The sequence below is a fragment of the Monodelphis domestica genome, chromosome 2, assembly GCF_027887165.1.
Source record: "Monodelphis domestica isolate mMonDom1 chromosome 2, mMonDom1.pri, whole genome shotgun sequence".
Classification (NCBI taxonomy): Eukaryota; Metazoa; Chordata; class Mammalia; order Didelphimorphia; family Didelphidae; genus Monodelphis; species Monodelphis domestica.
In genome coordinates this window covers 466,655,936-466,676,661 of record NC_077228.1, presented here as the reverse complement: position 1 = coordinate 466,676,661, position 20,726 = coordinate 466,655,936, and the positions used below count along the sequence as shown (strand labels likewise).

At 38.4% G+C, this 20,726-nt stretch overlaps 1 protein-coding gene and 1 long non-coding RNA gene across 4 annotated transcripts in view; one reads left to right on the top strand and one right to left on the bottom strand.

Moving 5' to 3' along the window:
* LOC130457497 (uncharacterized) overlaps positions 1-10,061 on the top strand; it is a 49,987-nt gene extending 39,926 nt beyond the window's left edge. Inside the window, exon 4 of the long non-coding RNA XR_008916742.1 lies at positions 9,973-10,061. This is a non-coding gene — a long non-coding RNA (uncharacterized LOC130457497). The remainder of the gene's footprint in view (positions 1-9,972) is intronic.
* Positions 1-20,726, bottom strand: part of LOC103099412 (putative ferric-chelate reductase 1) — an 85,402-nt gene that overhangs the window by 21,510 nt on the left and 43,166 nt on the right. For all 3 annotated transcript variants that reach the window (XM_056819124.1, XM_056819123.1, XM_056819125.1), the window contains 4 exons: positions 17,685-17,766; positions 9,990-10,184; positions 7,561-7,662; positions 1,390-1,531 (listed from right to left, as the gene is read on the bottom strand). In XM_056819124.1, the coding sequence (XP_056675102.1) occupies positions 1,390-1,531; positions 7,561-7,662; positions 9,990-10,184; positions 17,685-17,766 (521 nt within the window). The remainder of the gene's footprint in view (positions 1-1,389; positions 1,532-7,560; positions 7,663-9,989; positions 10,185-17,684; positions 17,767-20,726) is intronic.

Genomic DNA, 20,726 nt, shown 5'->3' with positions numbered 1-20,726 from the left:
AAAGTGCTAAATCAATTGTACGAAAAAATCAAGCCATTCCCCAATTGATAAATGGGCAAGAGACATGAATAGGCAATTTTCAGTCAAACAAATAAAAACTATTAATAATCACATGAAAAAGTATTCCAAATCTCTTATAATAAGAGAGATGCAAATCAAAACAACTCTGAGATATCACCTCACACCAAACAGATTGGCTAATATGACAGCAAAGGAAAGCATGAATGTTGGAGGGAATGTGGCAAAGTTGGTACATTAATGCACTGCTAGTGGAGTTGTGAATTGATCCAACCACTCTGGAAGGCAATTTGGAACTATGCCCAAAGGGCACTAAAAGACTGTCTGCTCTTTGGTCTAGCCATAGCACAGCTGGGTTTGTACCCCAAAGAGACAATAAAGAAAAAGACCTGCCCAAGAATATTCATAACTGCACTCTTTGTGATGGCAAAAATTGGAAAATGGGGGGATGCCCTTCAATTAGGGAATGGCTAAATAAATTGTGGTATATGTTGGTGATGGAATACTATTGTGCTCAAAGGAAAAATGAACTGGAGGAATTCTATGTGAATTAGAATGAACTCCAGCAATTGATGTAGAGTGAGAGGAGTAGAACCAGGAGAACATTATACACAGAGACAGATACACTATGGTACAATCGAATGTAATGGACTTCTCCATTAGTGGTAATGCAGTGATCCAGAACAATTTGGAGAGATTTATGAGAAAGAACACTATCCACATTCAGAGGAAAAACTGTGGGAGTAGAAACACAGAAGGAAAACAACTGCTTAATCACATGGGTTGATGGGGCTATGATTGGGGATGTAGACTAAATGATTACCCTAGTGCAAACATCAACATGGAAATAAGTTTTGATCAAGAACACATGTAAAACCCAGTGGAATTGTGCGTCAGCTATGGGAAGGGACGGGGGGAGGGGAGGGACCGAATATGATCCTTATAACCAAGGAATAATGTTCTAAATTGACAAATTAAATAAAAATCAAAAAAATAAAAGCAGGCATAAGCCCCCTCAAAAAATCCTCCCCCAAATTAAAAAATTCTCCATCCCTCTGGATTCTTTAAGATCTTTCTAATGCTGTGAAAAAATATAGACAATTTGGCTTTTAGGTAAAATCACTTAGGAACCTTTCTATGTTAAACATACACTAAAATATGAAAAATAAAGGAATAAACCTAAGAAGTGATTAAATAAGAGAAGGAATAAAGGGCAGAATACTTAAAAGGATCATTGTAAGGCTTGTAAAGGATCACTTCTCTAGTCCTATACCTACAATGGGAATGTTATATATTACCATCATCCCTATAAGAGAAGTTTGGTGTTATGTTCCACAGAAGCTTATGGAAATCTGGATGAATGTTACTCACCATTCTGAGTTGGTCCCAAAGCCAGAAAAATATAATAGAGATTATCAGAATTATTTTGTTCAATTGATATGGGATTGCTGGTGATGAAACTGCATTTGATGACCCCATTGATGAAAGATGTCTCTATATTTCTCACTTCACCCTATAACAAGGTAGACAGATGATTTCTGTAATTACTGGCTGCTTTATTTCCACTAGAAAACTCTATGAAATACAACATTTTTTTTTGAAATAAATTTTTTGAAAAGTTTTGCTATGGTGATACTTTCTGGAGAAAACATCATAAAACATGATTTTTTTTCGGCTTTAGAAGAATACCTCATTTTAAGCAAATAAATCCTGATTTTCAAAGCAGATCATCCCATCATACATTTATATATTTCTTCTTAGTCTGGCCAACAAAACAACAATATTCATATTTTTCTTTTTAGTCTACAAAATGCAGAGCTACCATATCATATCTCATTGGTCAGAAAAGCAAGATAAATTCATTTTTGTGGATGTGGAAAAGGAAGACCAAAGAGCATAAATGGTTTGTCCAGCATATTAGGGTAGGCAAGTGACAAAACCATACCTGGAACCTATCCCAATTAAGTTTAAATGTTTTTTTTTTCTCCACTTAAAATGTGTTTCACATAGCAAAGTCAGTTTACATATAATTTTTCAAAAGCATAGTGTTTAAACTGATAGCTATTTAATTCTGTTTTAGGATCATATCATGAGGCTGAGATTTTACACATTTACTTTCAACACTTGATAAATCTTTCAACACTATATAAGCAGGCTATTAGACTTATTTATTTGGTGGACAGTATAACTTTCTTCTGCTCTATTCCATGAGTATATAGTAGTAATCTCTCGGTGACCGAGAATGACAATTGTCTTTGTGCATTTTCATCTATGGTGTACCCTCATGTGGCTTTGAAGTCCAAAGGCTGAGGCGCAGAGTTCGTGGCACATGGGGCATGGGATTCCAGTTGTTACGGGAGGTGCGGTTGTGGCCTGGTGTCGGCGTTCACGCGCAGCAGCAAGACGTCTACGTCGCTCATCTTCAAAGGTGGTGGCGGCATGGTTAATGTGGGTTCGCCAGCTGCTTCTGTCAGAGGTAGCGAGTTCTAGTTGCTTTGGTGTAATGCCAGCCCACTTCAAGTTAGACTTTAGCTGATCCTTGAATCTTTTCTTTGGTCGGCCTTGTTTCCTGAGTCTAGCTGACAGTTCACCATAGAATACTTGTCTTGGTATTCACTGTGGGTCCATGCGGATGACGTGTCCAGACCATCGTAGCGGGCTTTGAGGACCATGACTTCGATGCTGGTGGAGTTGGCTCTGTTGAGGACTTCCTGATTGGTAATTTGGTCCTGTCATTGGATCCTCATAATTGACCAGAGAGAGAGCTGGTGGAATTGCTCCAGCTGTTTCATGGGCTTCCGGTACAGTGTCCATGTCTCACAACGGTACAGGAGCGAGCTGAGGACCACTGCGTTGTACACTTTGAGCTTCGTCGCAGTGCTTACACCGCTGTGTTGGAGGACTTTGCAGTGCAGCCGCCCAAGTGCCTGGCTGGCCTTTTGGATCCTGGCATTAATCTCATGGTCTAGGGATCCATCGTTGGTGATGGTGCTGCCCAGGTACTTGAAAGTGTTGACGTTGGAAAGCTGCGTGCTGTCGATTGTAATACACGGCTGGTTAGTTGGTCTCCCTGGTGCGGGTTGGAACAGCACCTCTGTTTTGCTGAGGCTGATAGTCAGGCCAAACAGTTTTGTTGTGGTAGAGAACCTGTCCACAATGGTTTGAAGATGATTTTCTTGGTGGGCCATGAGAGCACAGTCATCTGCAAAGAGCTTCCAGGATGAGTCTCTCTGTTGGCTTTGTTTTTGAGGTCAGGCGGTGAAGGTCGAATAGTGAGCCATCCAGTCGGTATTTGATGTAGATGCCCAGGTCTAGATCCATCACAGCATGTCGTAATACTTGGGTGAAAAATAGGTTGAATAGTACCGGAGCGATGACACAGCCTTGTTTCATGCCATTGGAGATGTTAAAGCGATCGGAAATCTCTCCACCAGATAGGACTTCCCCTGTCATGTGGACATGAAAGAGTTGGATCAGTTTGATGAATTTTTCTAGGCAGCTGAGCTTGCTAAGGATCACCCACAATGCGTCCCTGTTCACTGTGTCGAATGCCTTTGTCAGGTCTATGAAGACAATGTAGAGATTCAGGTTCTGTTCAAGGCATTTTTCCTGCATTTGCCTTACTGTGAAGACCATGTCGATGGTGCTACGATCTGATCGGAAGCCACATTGTGATTCAGGCAGGTTCTGCTCTGAAACAGATGACAGTAGACTGTTGAGTATAACACGGGCGAGGATCTTTCCAGCAGTGGAGAGTAGTGAGATGCCTCTGTAGTTGTCAGAGGCTGCTCGTGAGCCTTTGTTCTTGTATAAGGCTATGATGGAGGCATCTCTGAGTTCTGGGGGCATGTCTTCCTCTTCCCATATGCTGGTCAGCACCATGTGGAATGCCTGAAGCGCCTTTCCCTTTAAGGCCTTGTACACCTCGGTTGGGATCTTGTCTTTACCGGGTGCCTTGCCTGTATTCATTTGTTTAATGGCTTTTTGGACTTCCTCTATTGAAGGAGGGACGTCAAGTTGTTCAATGGTGTGGTTTTGGGGGATCTGGTCAAGGGTGCTTTGGTCGACTGAAGAGGGTCGGTTGAGAAGCTGACTGAAGTGTTCTTTCCACCTGTTGCTGATGCCTTTTTTATCTTTTATGAGAGTGTCACCGTCAGAGGATAGCAAGGGAGTAGTGGTGGGTTTTAATGGCCCATAGACAGTCTTGAGGGCAATGAAAAATTGTTTGTAGTTTTTCGTATCAGCAAAGCACTGGATTTCTTCTGCCTTTTTTTCCCACCATCAGTCTTGCATCTTCCTGCTCTCACACATCTCACACTGCACAGTGGCTTGGAGAGACTTGAATCTGTCCTTTTTAGGAGCAGAGTTTGGGTTATTTTGCCATTCCATAAAGGCTTTGTTCTTTTTGCTCAATAGGTCTTCAATAGCAATGTTGTTCTCGTCAAACCAGTCCTGGTGGTTGTGTTGTTTGGGGCCTAGGACTGCCTTTGATGTTTCCTTCACTGCGTCTCTGAACTGGTTCCATTTCTCGGTTGAGTTTTCAGTGAGTGGTCCCTTGGCAGACAGCTTGTTGTCCAGGCAGGACTGGAATGTTTGCAAATAAGATGGATCTTTAAGACGACTCACGTTGTAAAATGCGCAAACTGTCTGGGTGTGTTTTGGATGGTGAGGCACAATGTGAATTTGAAGAGTTGCTCTAACCAATCGGTGGTCTGTCCAGCATTTAGCTCCTCTCATGGCTCTGGTGATCTGTACGTCCTGGATGTCTCGCCGGCGTACAATGATGTAGTCAATGAGATGCCAAGGTTTTGATCATGGGTGCATCCACGTTGTTTTATATTTGCTCGCCATTCTGAACACAGTATTCATGATGGTGAGTTCAAACTCTGAGCATTTGCTGAGTAGCAGTAGGCCGTCATTGTTCATTTTGCCCACGCTGTGTTTGCCGAGCACTCCTTTCCATCTTTCATGGTCCTGGCCAACACGGGTGTTGAAGTCTCCCAGTAGTATCAGCTTTCATTTGTGGGCACTGAGTGCAGGACGGCACTCAGGTCAGAGTAGAACTGCTTGATGGTCTCCTCTGTGCTGGTCAGTGTTGGGACATATGAGCTAATGATTGTGGCATACCGGTCTTTGCTGAGAGGCAAATGGATCTTCATGAGCCTCTCACTGATGCTATTCCATGAGTATATAATGGACTTGTAATTACAGCAGGCCTGCATATGTACAAATTAATCAGCACCATTTTTGTGGTCAGAGGACTAGAGTTAAAATTCCACTTCTGATAGTTATGGATGACCTTGAGCAAATCATATAACTTCTCAAAGACTTTAGTTTCTTCATCTCTAAAATGATGGGGGTTGGACTAAATAGCCTCTGAGCTCTCTTTTAGCTCTAAATCTATAATCATTATAATGAAAATCTTCATAGCTTTGAACCTATGGATTAATAATAATTTAGATTTGTGAAAAAGAAAACTGATAATCAAGCTTTTACATTGCTGTCCACTGAGATTGAGCAAACTATTGTTTGGAATGTGAGGGGGGGGGCGGAGTGACAGTTGGAGTGAGAGAAGAGGATTGTGGGAGAAATTGCTAAAAAGAAAGGGTCTTTGCCCTCTGAACTCAGTTGAATGAGGAGCAAGGACTTTGAGCTCTAGATCCCAACCTCTAGAAAAGCCTTGCCTCCATTTCTCTTACCCAGAAGAAGAGAGGAGATTCCTATATGTTTGAGAGCATCCATTAGAGGAAGAACCAAACAACAACAGCTGCTGAAAGAGCTTATCCCTTAACTTTGGGGGGGTCGCCCTGAAGATCCTTTCCATCCCTTAGCCTTCCCAAGAAGGACACTTGCCATTTCTTTAGTTAGGATAGAGACAGTGTCTACAGAAGAAGAAGACAGATAAACTGAAGCTGAGCCATTTTGGCTCAGCTGAAGAAGAAGCAAAGAAAACCTTTAGGGGTCTCCTATTCCCAAAACGCTATCCCCTTTCTCTTATTACTAGAATTATTAAACCACCTTTTAAAATAGAAACTCATAGTCAGATTCAAATTGAAGGAAGAACAAAGAAAGAGAGGGTGGTGGGCTGGGCTAGCCATTTAGCCTGAGCTAACAACTAAAGCCAAGACTGACAGTCTGCCTGCCAGACAAGGGGGACTTCTGGTGTTTCAAATACCAGCCAAGCCTTAAAGAAGTCTACTCGTTGAAACACTAATTCTGTCACCCTTAACTTAACATTACCCCGGGGGTACTTCTCTTGTGGGTTGAGTGAAAGGGAATTACAAAGATCATCTCCCAGCTGCAGTGGGTACCTCTCCTTTAACTCACCAGCCTCCATATTCCCTCTGTCCCTTACCTCCTCCATTCTTTATTACAAACCCTTCCTTATTCCCTGTACCTCAATCTTTACATATTGTGTTTATATGTTTACATATATACATATACACACACAGTGCAAAATACAGAAGCATTTTAGAATTGATAGACTTGAATTCTAATGTCAGACTCATTACTTACTAAGTGTCAGTAACAATCTTTCTGAGACTGTTTAGTAATCTACAAATTATAATATGCCACTACTTGCTTCACAGGTCTGTTTTCAGGGAAGTCTATGTTATTCATCCTCCCTTTTGAAGAGGACCAATAATACCATGAGGTGATATCTTGTTCCACATGTTAAATGGATTTAAGAGCCACAAAATTGGACCAAGTCATTGGCCTCGTTCTCTCTTCCAGTCATTGAAATTCAATAGCAGAACAGAAGTCAGGATGACTGGTAATGACCTGGGATGCAGTGGATGCCCTTGGTATCTTTAATGTCTGATCAACTTCTAAGCACTCCAGGGTCTTCCTCAGCTGCCTTTGTGGCCATTGGAACAAAATTTTCTCATCTGCCCATTCCACCCAGAGAAATCTTCACATGTGTGGGATAAATATCCTCCTAACTCACTGACAGGTCTGAGAAAACATGAACTCTACTCCAGAGGAGCAAATCTCTAGAAAATGCAACCATGAGTATAACCCTGGGCCAGCCACTTATATTCTCATACTCTCAGTTTCCTGATCTGCAAAATGGGGACAATAATAGCACCTCTCATCATGACCCAGGGCAAATCACCTAAATTTTCTCACTTAAATATCCTTTTTTGTAATATGGAGGTAATAATAGCACTTGAGCTCAAAGAGCTTTGATGAAGATCAAATGAGGTACCATTTCAGGTACTATATAAATATGATTAACGTCTAACATTTATATGTTGCTTATGTAGTGATCAGCGTTTGATCTCCAAATTTATTCCTATTATTCAAATCAAAGTTATTTGATTGAGACAGATTTGGTAGAAATTTATGACTAAAAGAAAATGTACCTAACATTTAAATTTTTTCTTATTTATGCAAAGCAATGTACTCTTATTTTATTTTTTATTTGAGGGAATAAAAGAAGGAATGACTTTCACCAAATATTTCTAACTTAGGCACTACAAAGATGCTTCCCTTCTCTAACAAGTATAGGAAGAGTTAAGATTAAAGTAACAAGGTTACCAGGGGGTTAATAGTTGGAGGTCTTCGTCCAGTCGTGTAGCCATACTGTACTACCACTTCTCCATTGTCATTCAGCAAGCATATATAAACATCATCATTCCCCTAGAAAAGAAAAGTGACAAACATTCACAGAAATTTCATGATGTACAGAATATAAAATCTAAGCATTAATAATGAATGGCCTGTTGAATGAAAGACACTAGATATGGCTTAATGTATTTATAGAACTATGCATTAAATTGGCCTAAAAAAGGGAATCCCATAAAACAAGCAAAATAATTTCTATCAGGTAATTTAATATAAATATATATATATATATATTATATTTATTTTTATATCAGGAAATTTTATATCAGGAAAACATAAGACCATATCCTAACCCAGGCTCTCCTTCTGGACTGCTCTATTTTTGTAATTCTGATGATAGAATGATAGTTAGAGATAGGAATAGAGACTGGACCTATAAAAGAATATAAGTTCTTTAGCTTTCTTTGAATCTTCAGTGATTAACATGATGTGTGGCATCCAATAAACACTTAACAAGTGTTTGTTGATTGACAACCTGTGATTATATCAACCTGTGACAGAGGGATCTCCCAGGCAAGGGAGCTCCTTCTACCAATGCAGATTTATACCATCTCAAAAACTAATAAACTTTTAGAGATATCTTAGAGCAGGGAGAGTTTAAGTGACTTGCCTTGGGTCATTCAGTCATTACATGTTAGAGGTAGGACTTGAACACATATCCTACTGGTTTTAAGATCAGTTCTTGATCCATTATGTAACAACACCTAAAAAGTTATATTTACTAAAATAGGGCTTTAAAATTAATCGATCATGACCAAATTATTGACACTACTATTCTGATTTACTTTCTGTAGTTTCACTGAATTTCTAATGGAAAAGGGATCTTGCAATTTCTCTCCCTTTCCTCTAAATCATAAGGAAATCCTTAGGAGAAAAAGTTGAAGTCCTTGACATCAAGTTTTTATGGGAAGATGTCATTCTCTCTTTTTAAAAATAGAAAATATTTTTACATAGATTTTTAAAATTAATTTTAAATTAGAAAACATCTTTTTCTCTCCCTCCAATCTCAACTCCCTCATCAAAGCAAAAAAGAAATAAAAACAAAAACTATATTAAAAACATGTAGCTTCAAACAAATCTCTGCATTGGCCATATTGAAAAAAAAAAGTCTCATTCTACACTTGGGGTCCTTCATCTCTCTCTCTCTCAGAGTAGGTTGCCTATTTAATCATGAATACTCTGGAATCTTGGTTGGTAACTATGCTTGTCAGAATTCCCAATTCTTTCAAAATTCTTTTGTCTGTATGATAATGTCACTATTGTATAAATTATTTTCTTGGTTTTATTCTCTTCCTTCTGCGTCAGTTTATGTCTTTCTAGGTTTCTCTGAAATCATACCCTTCACAATTTCTTACAGCACAATAGTATCACATCACATCTATACACGATAATTTGTTCAGCTATTTCTCAACTGATAGGCATCTTTCAAAAAAAAAAAGAACTCCATTTTTGGAATTTGTTTTGCTTAGGACAAACCCCTGCCTTAACGTTTACACTCCCTCTTCCCTAACTTTCCTTTTTTCCTTTTGTTTCTCTGTTGAGTGAAATATAGTTCTCTAACCAACTCTAAGGGGAAGAAAAAGATATGAATCCTTGATTCTTAAGGTATAGAGAGAAGACGGTTTCAGAATAAACTATGAATAATCAATATAAACAAACCCTCTAAACCAAGAGTTCTTAACTCATTACGTATCATAGAACCCTTTAGCAAAGGCTATGGACCATTTTTCAAATTAATGTTTTTTAATCATAGAAAATAAAAGTATATAGGATCACAAAGGAAAACAAATATATTGAAATAAAGTTTTATTTTTCTGTATTCAAATTCGTGGATCTCCTGAAATCTACCTGTGGTGGTAGGGGATGGGGTAGACCTATAAATCTCAGGTTAAGAGCCTCTGCTCAAAATCAATTAATTCTTCCTTTCACAAGAGTATAAAATTAAAAAAAAATTAAAAATAAAGAATTTTCTATGCATTAGTGGATATGGTTTTGGATCCAGAATAATGAAAGCCTGTCTACAAATCCTACTTCTCACAATTATTAAATGTGTGACAACAAATAAGCCACATAATTTCCTTTATCTTCAGTTTTCTCATCTGTAAAACAGCAATAATACCATCAACCTCACATGGTAATTATGCGCCCTAAATGAAATAATGCACAGAAAGTGCTTTGTAAGTTTGAAAGTGCTACATAAATGTCAGTTATTATCTTGCTTGATCACATTTAGGTTTCAAAGGAATTTCAAAGCATAGTAACTGCCACCCAGCTTGGTGTCAGATTCCAACCTTTTGTCTGAAAGTTTCATCCTTGTCTTTCTAGGTGAACATGCGACTTACCATTAAAGTATCAGTGGAAAACCCAATGGCGACATAGCCAGCAGAAAGACCGCTCATTTCACATCTGAAACTTTGATTACCCAGAAACTCAAGAGACATGAACAAACAATTTGTGTCTGTGGGATCACATTTCGCTGGACTTCTGAAACAAAACTTGCTTTTACCACAGTCCCTGGAATTCATTGATTGTAAAGCCTGTAAGCAAAATGCAAGAAAATTGTTTTCCAAGTCAAACTAAATAAAAATATGGGGTAATTAAAACTGAAAAATGTTCTACAAATATATGCCTGGATCTCACTTTGGGATTTAGAAGTGAAGAATACCATGCTTAAGGCTGCCTTGAACTAATGCTGTTTCTTTCTTTTTTTTTTAACATACATCTTCCACTTTAGAATCAATACTGGGTATTGGTTCCAAGGCAGAAGAGCAGTAAGGGCCTAGACAATGGGGATTAAGTGACTTCCTCAGGATCACACAGCTAGGAAGTGTCTGATACCAGATTTGAACCCAGGATGTCCTGTCTCTGGGCCTGGCTCTCAATCCACTGAGCTACTCAGCTGCCCCCAACAGTGATGTTTTAGAATGGCATTAATGCAACATGATTGAATTCCAAAGTAGTTACAAACTCTTCCATGATGATATTCAGAAGTTGGCCATTTTTTTTAGAACCAAATGTCTCTATGATGACATTTTAGCTAATCCAGTTTTTGACTAGTCAAATAAAGTCAACTAGAATTTATTAAGTGCCTACTATGCATCAAGGACTGGCAAAAAAAAAAAAGCAGTCTGTTCTCAAATACCTCACCAATTAATGATTAGGTGGGAGCTAAATGTCACTTTAATACTTAAATATGAGTGTGTAAATATGGATCTAAGATAAATATTAATTGATGAAGTAAATACAATTTAGATGGGCTTAAATACATTCCTATTTTTTACTTTTGCTCTATTGGTTTTTTTGTTGTTTAGTTGTTTTCAGTCATGTCCTATTCTTTATGACCTCTTTTTTTGTTTTTTGTTTTTTCTTGGCAAAGATATTGGTTTGCTATTTCCTTCTCCAGCTCATTTTATAGAGGAGGAAACTGAGGCAAACAGGATTAAGTCCAGGGTCAACTAGTAAGTGTCTGAGGCTAGATTTGAACTCAGGTCTTCTTGACTCCAGGCCTGGTACTCTATCCATTGTGCAACTTGGTGGCTTGTGTAAACCTTAAAATTTCACAGACTTATGAATGTTAAAAATTTTACTCCACAATGAGGAATCCTCAAATTCCCTACTGAGAAACATTCCCCATTTTGATGTGAGAACTCGCCAGGATCAGAAATGGGAGGACCTCTACTCCAACCATACTTAAGACTGCTTTAGGGAAAAAAAACTCCTTGCTAAACAAAGAAAGTACTTGGATCCATGCTTATGGTGGGGCAAGGAGTTCTTTGAGCCATGCCTGTTTTTAGAATTGATACAATGGAATGCTAGGTACCTAAAAGGGTCAGGCAAGTTTTCTCTTGATGAGATTAGTTGACTCAGCTGTGTTTTCACTGGTTCAGATTTACTGAGATTTGTCGACTTAGCAGGAATTCAGATGGGCAGTCCTCTGGAAAACGTCTACAGTGATTGGTAGATGTAGGGACTTAGGGGAGGTGACATGGGAGAAAAACCCCTATATAAGAAAAAGCAGAATCTCTTGAGGAGATATCCTTTTGGAGAATTCCTTTTGGAGGATCTCTGATGAGGATTGCTTGGGAGCTCTCTCTGGTGAAGTCAGCTGAGATGGAGCTGGCCTGGTGTCACTAGAATCCTTATTTAGTCAGACCTTGTGGTGAGTGTTAAAAAACTGACTGATTTCTCTCTTAAGACTCAGATCTAGGCCATATTGGCTTGAGGCCCTTCATACTTATTCCTTTCTTACTCTCTCTCTCTTTCTTTGTTTACTCATTGTATTGTTAATTAAAATCTCTATAAAACCCAATTGACTTGGGTATTTGAATAATTGGGAATATTTCCCTGGCGACCACCTTATTTTTGATTTTAAACCCAAGACACTGTAGTGAAACATATTTCTGCGGTCAAATTTACTCACCCTCTCTTATATCTATCACAATTTATATCTTCCACCATTTTAACTCACTACAGTTTAAGAACTCAACCATTTTAAATCTCACACTTGATTGTCTAAGATATTGTAGACACTGATTTTTTTCCCCCTAATGCATGCTTGTGGTTTAGCCTAGTGGTGCTGGGTTGTGAGTTGGGAAAGCCTGGCTCAAGGCTTCCATCTCAAACTTACCACTCTGGGCAAGTTATTTATTCTGTATGTGCCTTAGGTAACTGTCTAAGATTTCTCCAGTAAGTTTTACATGAATTGCTTATGTTTAAGGTATTTATTTCAGTGTGCTGATCTGACAAGTTATAAATAAATCCCTTGATACTCCTATGTATTTATATGATACTTGATTAGACTCTATACTGGATTTCATCGCTCAAGCCAGACTATGAGAATTTGGAGGGTGGTTGCAAGCTCCAAGTGTTTTTTACTCTTGTCCTCTGTGAATTTTAAAATTCTCCATCTTGGTCTAGCACCCAAAAGTTGTGCACACCCAAACTACACGGGCATGTGCTAGTCAATGACAAATCAGAAATAACTAACTGCCCACCTGGGCTGTCCTAAGCCAAGCTTGAGCCACCATTGGCACTTGTGAGGCACAGGAAGTGACAGAGAGAGCAGCCTCGGGAATTCGCTCACTTCCTGTGGACAGGGCTAGACGGCAGTTCATGTTGGGAGCTTGAACAGGGAGGAGGCCCACAGACAGCTTCCCTTCAGATCGGTCACGTGAGTCAAGGACTGATTTCTTTCCACTTTGGCCCTTTTGGCCCAATCTCCCTCTGCCTTGGTCAGAGGTTGAGTAACTCCTTTCCCTTTTCTCTTCTCTCCTTCTCTCCCTCTCCTTTTCCCTACTCCCACTGTGATTAAACCTCCATAAACTCCATTCTGACTTGAGTGTTTCATTTTAGGAATTTCATAAGTAAATTCCTTGGCAGCCATTGTTCAATATTATAACAATCTTAAAAGGTGAAATTTTCACTACAACACCTCTTAGTAACCAGAAGCTCAGACTAATCTGTGAATGCCTTCAAGACAGGTTGGGTAGCCTGTATTTCTTTCCTTTTTTAAAAAATTCACTTTTATTTTATTTTCAAACTTATATTCTCCCTCTTATTCTTCCTCAGTCCTATTTAGAAAGCAGGAAAACCTCTTTTATTTCCTTTTTTCTCCCATAATTCTCATATATAGCATGATATATAGTTCCATATAAACTTGTTCCACATATACTTGATGGTGCTGCACCATATTCTACATAAAAGATTTATTTAGGAAAAGTTGTATGAAGATATTTTACATGAATAACATTTAATAAATAAATCTGAAATAAATATTTTAATAATTGAAATGAAAAAGATACATAATTCAAATAATTATCTCTTTTAATATATGTTCTGCAAGTTTCAAATTTTATATTGGATTTTCTTAAAGAAGTCTGGAAAGACAACTGATTAATACAATACAAAACAGAGAATTTTATGTATGTGTGATAAGTAGAGATAGCATAGCATAGTAGATTAAGGACCAGGCTCAGACTGAGCTTGGTTCATTTCTTGCCTATGAAACAGGCTGTAGCCTAACCAAATCATTTAATTCTCAATGCCCTAAGTCTATGGTGGTGAACCTATGCCAGGCATGCCAGAGGGGCACTCAGAGCCCTCTTTGTGGGCACATGTGCCTTAGCCCCAGCATAGTTTGCCAGAGTTCATTACTAGAAAGCCAGAAGGACAGGAAGCTGGGCTGTCCCCCTCCCCATCTCCATGGGTGCCTGAGGACATTTCTCATATCACTTACCCCTCTAAAAGGTTCACTATCACTGTCAAGCAATTCTCTAAAAACATAATGAATAGCTGAAGGCATTTCTTATACAGAAATTACAGAAGATGCAGGTCCAAGAAATATGGTCTGAGTAAGCACATGCTGTTTTATATTAAATATAAATATACTTGATCATTTGAAAAAAGGTAGTTTCCAATTGAAGGTTTAATAGAAGTCAGCTGAGGCAGTAACACCACAAACCTCTAGCCTATAGCCTAAAACAGACAGTATAGGCACTCACTGTTGAAAGACTCACAAAAAGAGAAAATGCAAACAGAATCACAAAAGAGACAGCATTGCTTCAAAAGAAAGAATTCCCTCTAACTTATTGTTCTAAAAACTTCAAAAAGAAGCTCTTTACAGACAAACAAACAAATATCTCAGAGTCATGAATAGATTTGGGAGGGAGGAGTGGAAAGAAAAGATTTGGAACATTTCCTATGGGAAATTAACTAACAAGGCTGCATAGGGAGAACACATACACATGAAAATTGGAATGCATACAAGAGAGTAAAATGGTAAAAGTTAAAAGTCCATTCAAAGGGTTAGAATATCATAGAGAACAACTTCAACTGCTGGTGGGGAGGCTTAGGAAAGTGTTCACTGAGCAGCTCACTGAACCTGGAAAAAAGCCAGGCTCTGTATGAAACAGAGACTGGGATGGGAGGGCCCATTCCAACTGTGTTGAACTGTGAAGGCAAAGGGCCAGAGATGAAAGGGAGGAAAACAAGAATGGTGGACAAAGACAGGTCCAGTCTGGCTAGATCACAGAACGTGATGGAGAGTAAGGGATAAGAGCAGATAGGCATGTTCAGATTAGATTGTAGAAGAATGGGTAAACATCAGGAATTTATATTTTATTTGGTATACAATAGGAGGCCTTTGAAAAATGAAATAGAGAGATGACAGTACCATCACACATTAGGAAATTTACCTGGAGGTTTCTCTGATTCTTCCACCTAATGGTATTATTTTATATTGTAGTTATTTGCCTCTCTCTCTCTAAGATCCATGAAAGCAGGAATTCTGTTTGCTCCAACTTTTCCTTAGCTTAATCATTTGTTGAACTGAATTTACAATAGGTATTGTCAACATGGAATCTAGAAACCCTAAACTTGTAGCCTACTAAGATCTGATGAACCTCAAGTTTCAGGACTAGCTTGTAAATTGGAGACCCCAAAGTTTGTACTTGTTCCCCACTCCTATGAGAATCCACCCTGAAGGAAATTTCAGGCTAGCAGTTTCAGACTGAATAATGGACCCTATAGTATCAGAGACCCTATCCCAAGAAGCCCCACACCTGGGCAGGGCCCACCCTTTTAGTATCCATTGTAAGCAGCCCCTTCCCTTACACTCTAGCCTCTAGCTATGATTATTTTTCCAAGCCTGATTGTATTCTTTCAGTATAGTTTGAACACCCTAATTTCCTTATAACCACTGTAATGTCAGTCAATCATCTTTCCCTGCCCCTGGATCCCCCAAATGGCATATAGGTTCTCCTAATTCTTTTGTTCCTTGGAGTCATCATCTAGCTCAGTGGTACTCCCAGGGATGATGTCCCCAGAGTCCAGGGTGTAAACCCTATAAAAGCTGTGGTGCCAGACTCCGAGAAAAGGGCCAAATATTGGACTTATCCCTATCCCGATTAAACAGTGTTTTTTCTGACTACTTTGGTAGTTCTGTGTTATTTCCAAGTTAACAGTATTAATCTTTATTGTCAACAATTTTTAGTTTGTTCCCTAATTAAAGCCTTTTCCCCAGCTGTGTCAGATACGTGTTTGTGAATTTTTTTATTGATAGGGATTTTTAGATATTTCCTAACACTAGGTTTCCCAGAGATTCATCTCTAATAATAAAATATGGACTGAAATTAGGCATTTTCAGTATGTGTGTTAATCCCCTTTCCAGTCAGTCAACAAGCCTAGATAAAGCCCTCATTAAGTGCTGGGCACTGGGCTAAATGCTGGCAATACAAATATGAGGAAAAGAAAGACAGTCCTTATCCTTAATGTGCTTATATTCTGAGGTGAGGAATATAACAAAGAAAAGGAATCTCAAAGGAGTGGAAGGAGAACGTATGGCATCCTGGTGGAGAAAGAAATCAGAACCATCAAGAATGCATCTCAGAGAAGAATGATGGAGTAAAATTAGCTGGACTGGGTCCTTCCTTAAAATGGATAACCCTATAGGTAACTGACCAAAGGAAGGGACTGCAGGGGCAGAGGGATCTCCCAAAATGAGAAAACTCCTGGGAAATAATGTTAGAATAGAATGTTCAACCTAGAAGACCATCTAATCAAACCTCTTCTTTCATAGATGAGGAAACTGCTATTTTTCCAATTTAAGTGACTTGATTATATCCCCATTTTGTTCTGTCTATGGTTTGTTTGAAAATAGTTATTTGCCTGTTGTCTTCTCCCATATAACATGAGTTCCTTGAGAACAGAGAATATCTTTTGTTTTTGTAATCCCAACACAGCACACTGCTTGCACATAGTATGCATTTTAAAAATGTTTATTTACTTTCTGACTTGCCCCCAAGTTTATAAAATTAGTCACAATTCAATTCAAATCAATTCAATTCAACAAACATTTAAATCTCTACTATATACTGGAAAATGCTAGGGATATCATGTTAAAATAAAGAAATAGTTCCTACTCTCATCTATTGGAGGAAAAAATATATAGAAACTTCTTTTTTTCTTTTTAAAAACCCTTACCTTCCGTCTTGGAGTCAATACTGTGTATTGGCTCCAAGGCAGAAGAGCTGTAAGGGCTAGGCAATGGGGGTCAAGTGACTTGCCCAGGGTTACATAGCTGGGAAGTGTCTGAGGTCAGATTAGAACCTAGGACCTCTGGTCTCTAGGCTTGGCTCTCAATCCACTGAGCTACCCAGCTTCCCCTTATATAGAAACTTTAATACCAAATACACCAAAATCAGGAAGGACATTAGCAATTGGGAAGATAGGGGAAAGGCTTCATGTGAGAGGTAAGAGTTTGGGCTGAACTTTAAAGGAAGGTAGGTATTCTCTGAAGTACAAAGGTAGTACAGTCTAGATTAGAGGGACAACTTGAGCAAAGGCATAGTGATGGAACTGGAAATAGCTAAGGAGAACAGCAAACAGTCCAGCTTGCCTTAGAGTGCATGGAAGATGATATAATAAGAAACTGGAAAAGGAAGGCTGGAACCAGGCTCTAAAGGGCTTTTAAAAAGATCAAAATTTTGTAATTTATCTTGGAGGCAAGGGGATACCACTGAGTCACTGTGTAGTGGACAGACTGGAGTGGGAAGATCCTGAAGACAGTAAAACTAATTAGGAGGCTATTTCAATTATCTGGGTGGGACATGACATGAGCCAGAATTATGATTCTGGCCATGACAATGGAGAGAAGGAAATAGATGTGAGCTACATTATAGGAAACTGACTGAACAGGACTTGACAGTTAGTTGATTGGTCAGGAGGCAGGAGAGGAATAAATTGACCATGACACTGAGGTTCTGAATCTAGATTATGGAAATATGGAGGTGCCCTCAATAGAAACAGAGCTGGGGAGAAAACTCTGGAGTCTTGACTCTCTATCTGCTAGGTCCTCCTATGCCTAGCTGCCTCTTTCCTATAGGTGGGCCACTAGGTTAACTGTTCAAATCTTAAGGGTGCTGGTAGTATGGATATATGTGTTTTAGGAAAGGGAGAAAGCCCTGATTCAATTCAATCTCTTCCTTCCCTTCCCCCAAAGGGCTCCATATTCTAACTGAAACTTTAAAAGGTGAATTTACCTTAAATGATCTGGTCAAAGCTTGGAGAGTCTGGCTTTTAATATTAACTCCAGGTTCATCCAAATCTTGAAACACAGTTGCTCTGCCAAAGAAATAAGAACCAGACTATACATGAAATAAGAAATCTGTGTAAATTGTTTTGTGCCACAATTCAACATGTCAAAAACAACCCTTTTCCTCCCTCTGCCAACTACCCAAACACACACATACACTCCCCCTATAATTTCCTTATTTCTGTTCATGGTATTATCATCTGCCATCCACTTTCAAAATCCCAGTCAGACTTGACTTTTTCTCTTTCTTCCTCTCCTCCAATTCCCAACATATGCAATCTATTATTAAGCCCATTAAAGTTTTTTTTTTAACAAATTTGACTCAAAGCACTTAAAGATTTTTATAACAAAAAATCTATAAACAAAAACTTCTACACAAACTGAGATACAAAAAGGGTATACCAAAAAAAAATGTACAGAAATGAAAAGAGTAACTTCTTTGTCATCGAGTAAACTACCTCAAAGTGAATAGCATTTATACTGTCTTTGATGATTACTGTTAAGCCTTTATCCCATTAATTATTATTAATTGTAAATGAACATGATATTCCAAAAGTCTTGGTGCAATTTAGTACTGTGATAATAGTTTGATTAAATAAGATAGAAATAAACTTTAATAGCTTAAAATTCCTCCTTAGACTTTTGGGACACCCTCTATAAAATAGACCTAAGTACAGTGAGAAAATTATAGCGTATTTGCTGTCAAATGGAATGCTGTCCCTATCTTAGAATATGCCAGCACACAATCATATTAAGAACAATTAATATTGTAAAAATGGAGACTTGAACCGGGGACTCCAAACCCCAGAAGCCCTTGCTCTGGCTCCCAGAATGCTTTGTAACCTCACTGAATTCTCACCTGGGCCAAGAGCAAATTATTATTTAAAGAGTCTCTGCCTACAGCTGGGTCTCTTCCTGTTTCTGCTTGTAAGCAGATGGGTCTCTTTCATGATGTAGGTGAGGTTGTGAATGGGCTCTCTGGGCCTAGACATGTGCTTTTCTTACTTGTATATTCTTAATTTCTCAACTTTTAATAAACCTCTAAAAATATAATACTTCTAGCAGAGAAACTAATTTTAACTCTTACAGTATAGAAGGCTGCTAGGTGGCTCAATGGATTAAGAGCCAGGCCTAGAGAAGAGAGATCCTGGATTCAAATGTGACATCAACTACTTCCTCCCTATGTGACCCTGGTGAAGTCATTTAACAGCCATTGCCTGGCCCTTACCACTCTTCTACCAATACACAGTTTTGATTCTAAGATGTAAGGACTTAAAAAGAAAAAGAACGGTTAATATAAAACATAGTATTTTTTAGGGAGACAGTTAAATCTATTATAGTTCTGCCTACCCTTAAACTTATTACTATCTCTTCTAAATAGAATTACATCTGGTTTCCAAATTGGTTGAACCAAAAACATGTGTCATGCCATCTAGTAGAAAACAGTTCCTTTAGTTGGTGCAATCTTTTTTCAATTATATCAAAATGTTATCTGTAGTTGATAAATATAAAATTATTAATTTACCGGTTGGAAAGATATAGATTGAAGGCTTCAAACTTCAATGATCTCAAAGGTTAGGGCAGGCATCTTTTACCCTGGATAACTCCAGAAACACACCAACTAATGTAGACTCCTTAGCTCTTCTAATTTCAGAATCCATTCAAGTAACTACCTTTCTGATGGGCAACATTTTCTGATACATAATTGGTGCTTAACAAAATACTTGTTGACTTACTGACATGTTAGAATACTGCTGAGCAGAAAACAGCTAACTTGTTACTTTAGTTACACTTCAGAGTGATTTTATTCAGGGAGTTTCAGGAAACATTCTTGTCTCAATAGACCATTTATACACACACTCTCTCATAAGGTATGTTACTTCTATAGATGGCTAATCATGCATTTTGTGTTTATTTTAGGTTCAGATTTAGAAGGGTGTTTGGAGTAGAAAATAGAATTCTTTACTTTTACTAAAAATCGACCTTACTTGCTCTCTCATTTATTGTATAACTTTAGCCTCAACATGCTGATAACAGAGTTGGCATGATGCCATGAAGAGTTGACTTTGGAAGCCAGAGTGACCTGAGTTTAGGGTTGATTGTATGAACTTACCTTCTCATTGGTCCAGGAAACTTAAGGAGTGAGTTGCAGAGAAGGTGCCAACCATCTCAATTTGTAAATAGAGTTCTCAGCTAGTAGTTCCCTATTGCTATAAAATCACAAGTCCAGTCTCTATGAATTAATATACAAAGAAGTTTTCTCGTATTAGAAATAGGAAGTGGGGGCTGCTAGGAGGTTCAGTGGATTGAGAGCCAGGCCTGAAGACAAAATGAGGCTCAAATCTGGCCTCAAACACTTTCTAGTTGTGGGACCCTGGGCAAGTCACTCATCCCCCTTTGCCAAGCCCTTGACATTCTTCTGTCTTGGAACCAATACACAGTATTGACTCTAAGATGGAAGGTGAGGCTTAAAGAAAAAAAAAGAAAGAAATGAGAAGGGCCTGAAGAATTCTATTGCTCTGTGCAAATTTGCAAAGTTGGCATGACTGATTTTCTTAGATATCCAAGGATACTTTTTGTTTATTCTATGGATTTTCATCAATGCTGACTTTCAAAAGTTTGTAGTTATTGTGTTTTCATGGCTCTATTTACGTTATTATACAATAGTTCATGTAGAGCAATATGAGTTTGGCTTATAGACCTATTTATAAATTCTTTTAGAAGATGTTAGAATATTGTGGGCAGCAGCACTTCATAAAACAGAAAGATATAAAAGAGAGCAAAGACACTAAACAACATTCTTTGAGGGAATTTAAAGGAGACAAATGGAAATAAAAACAGGAAAAAAGTTGCCAAGTATTTTAATAAATTTTTTACCATCAAGGAATATGGAACTATTATGTTTGTATGCAAGATGCTTATGAGAAAGTAAAAATGGAAATAAAGAGAATGAAAACAGGTAGATTAAACCAAGTTTATATAGAATAGT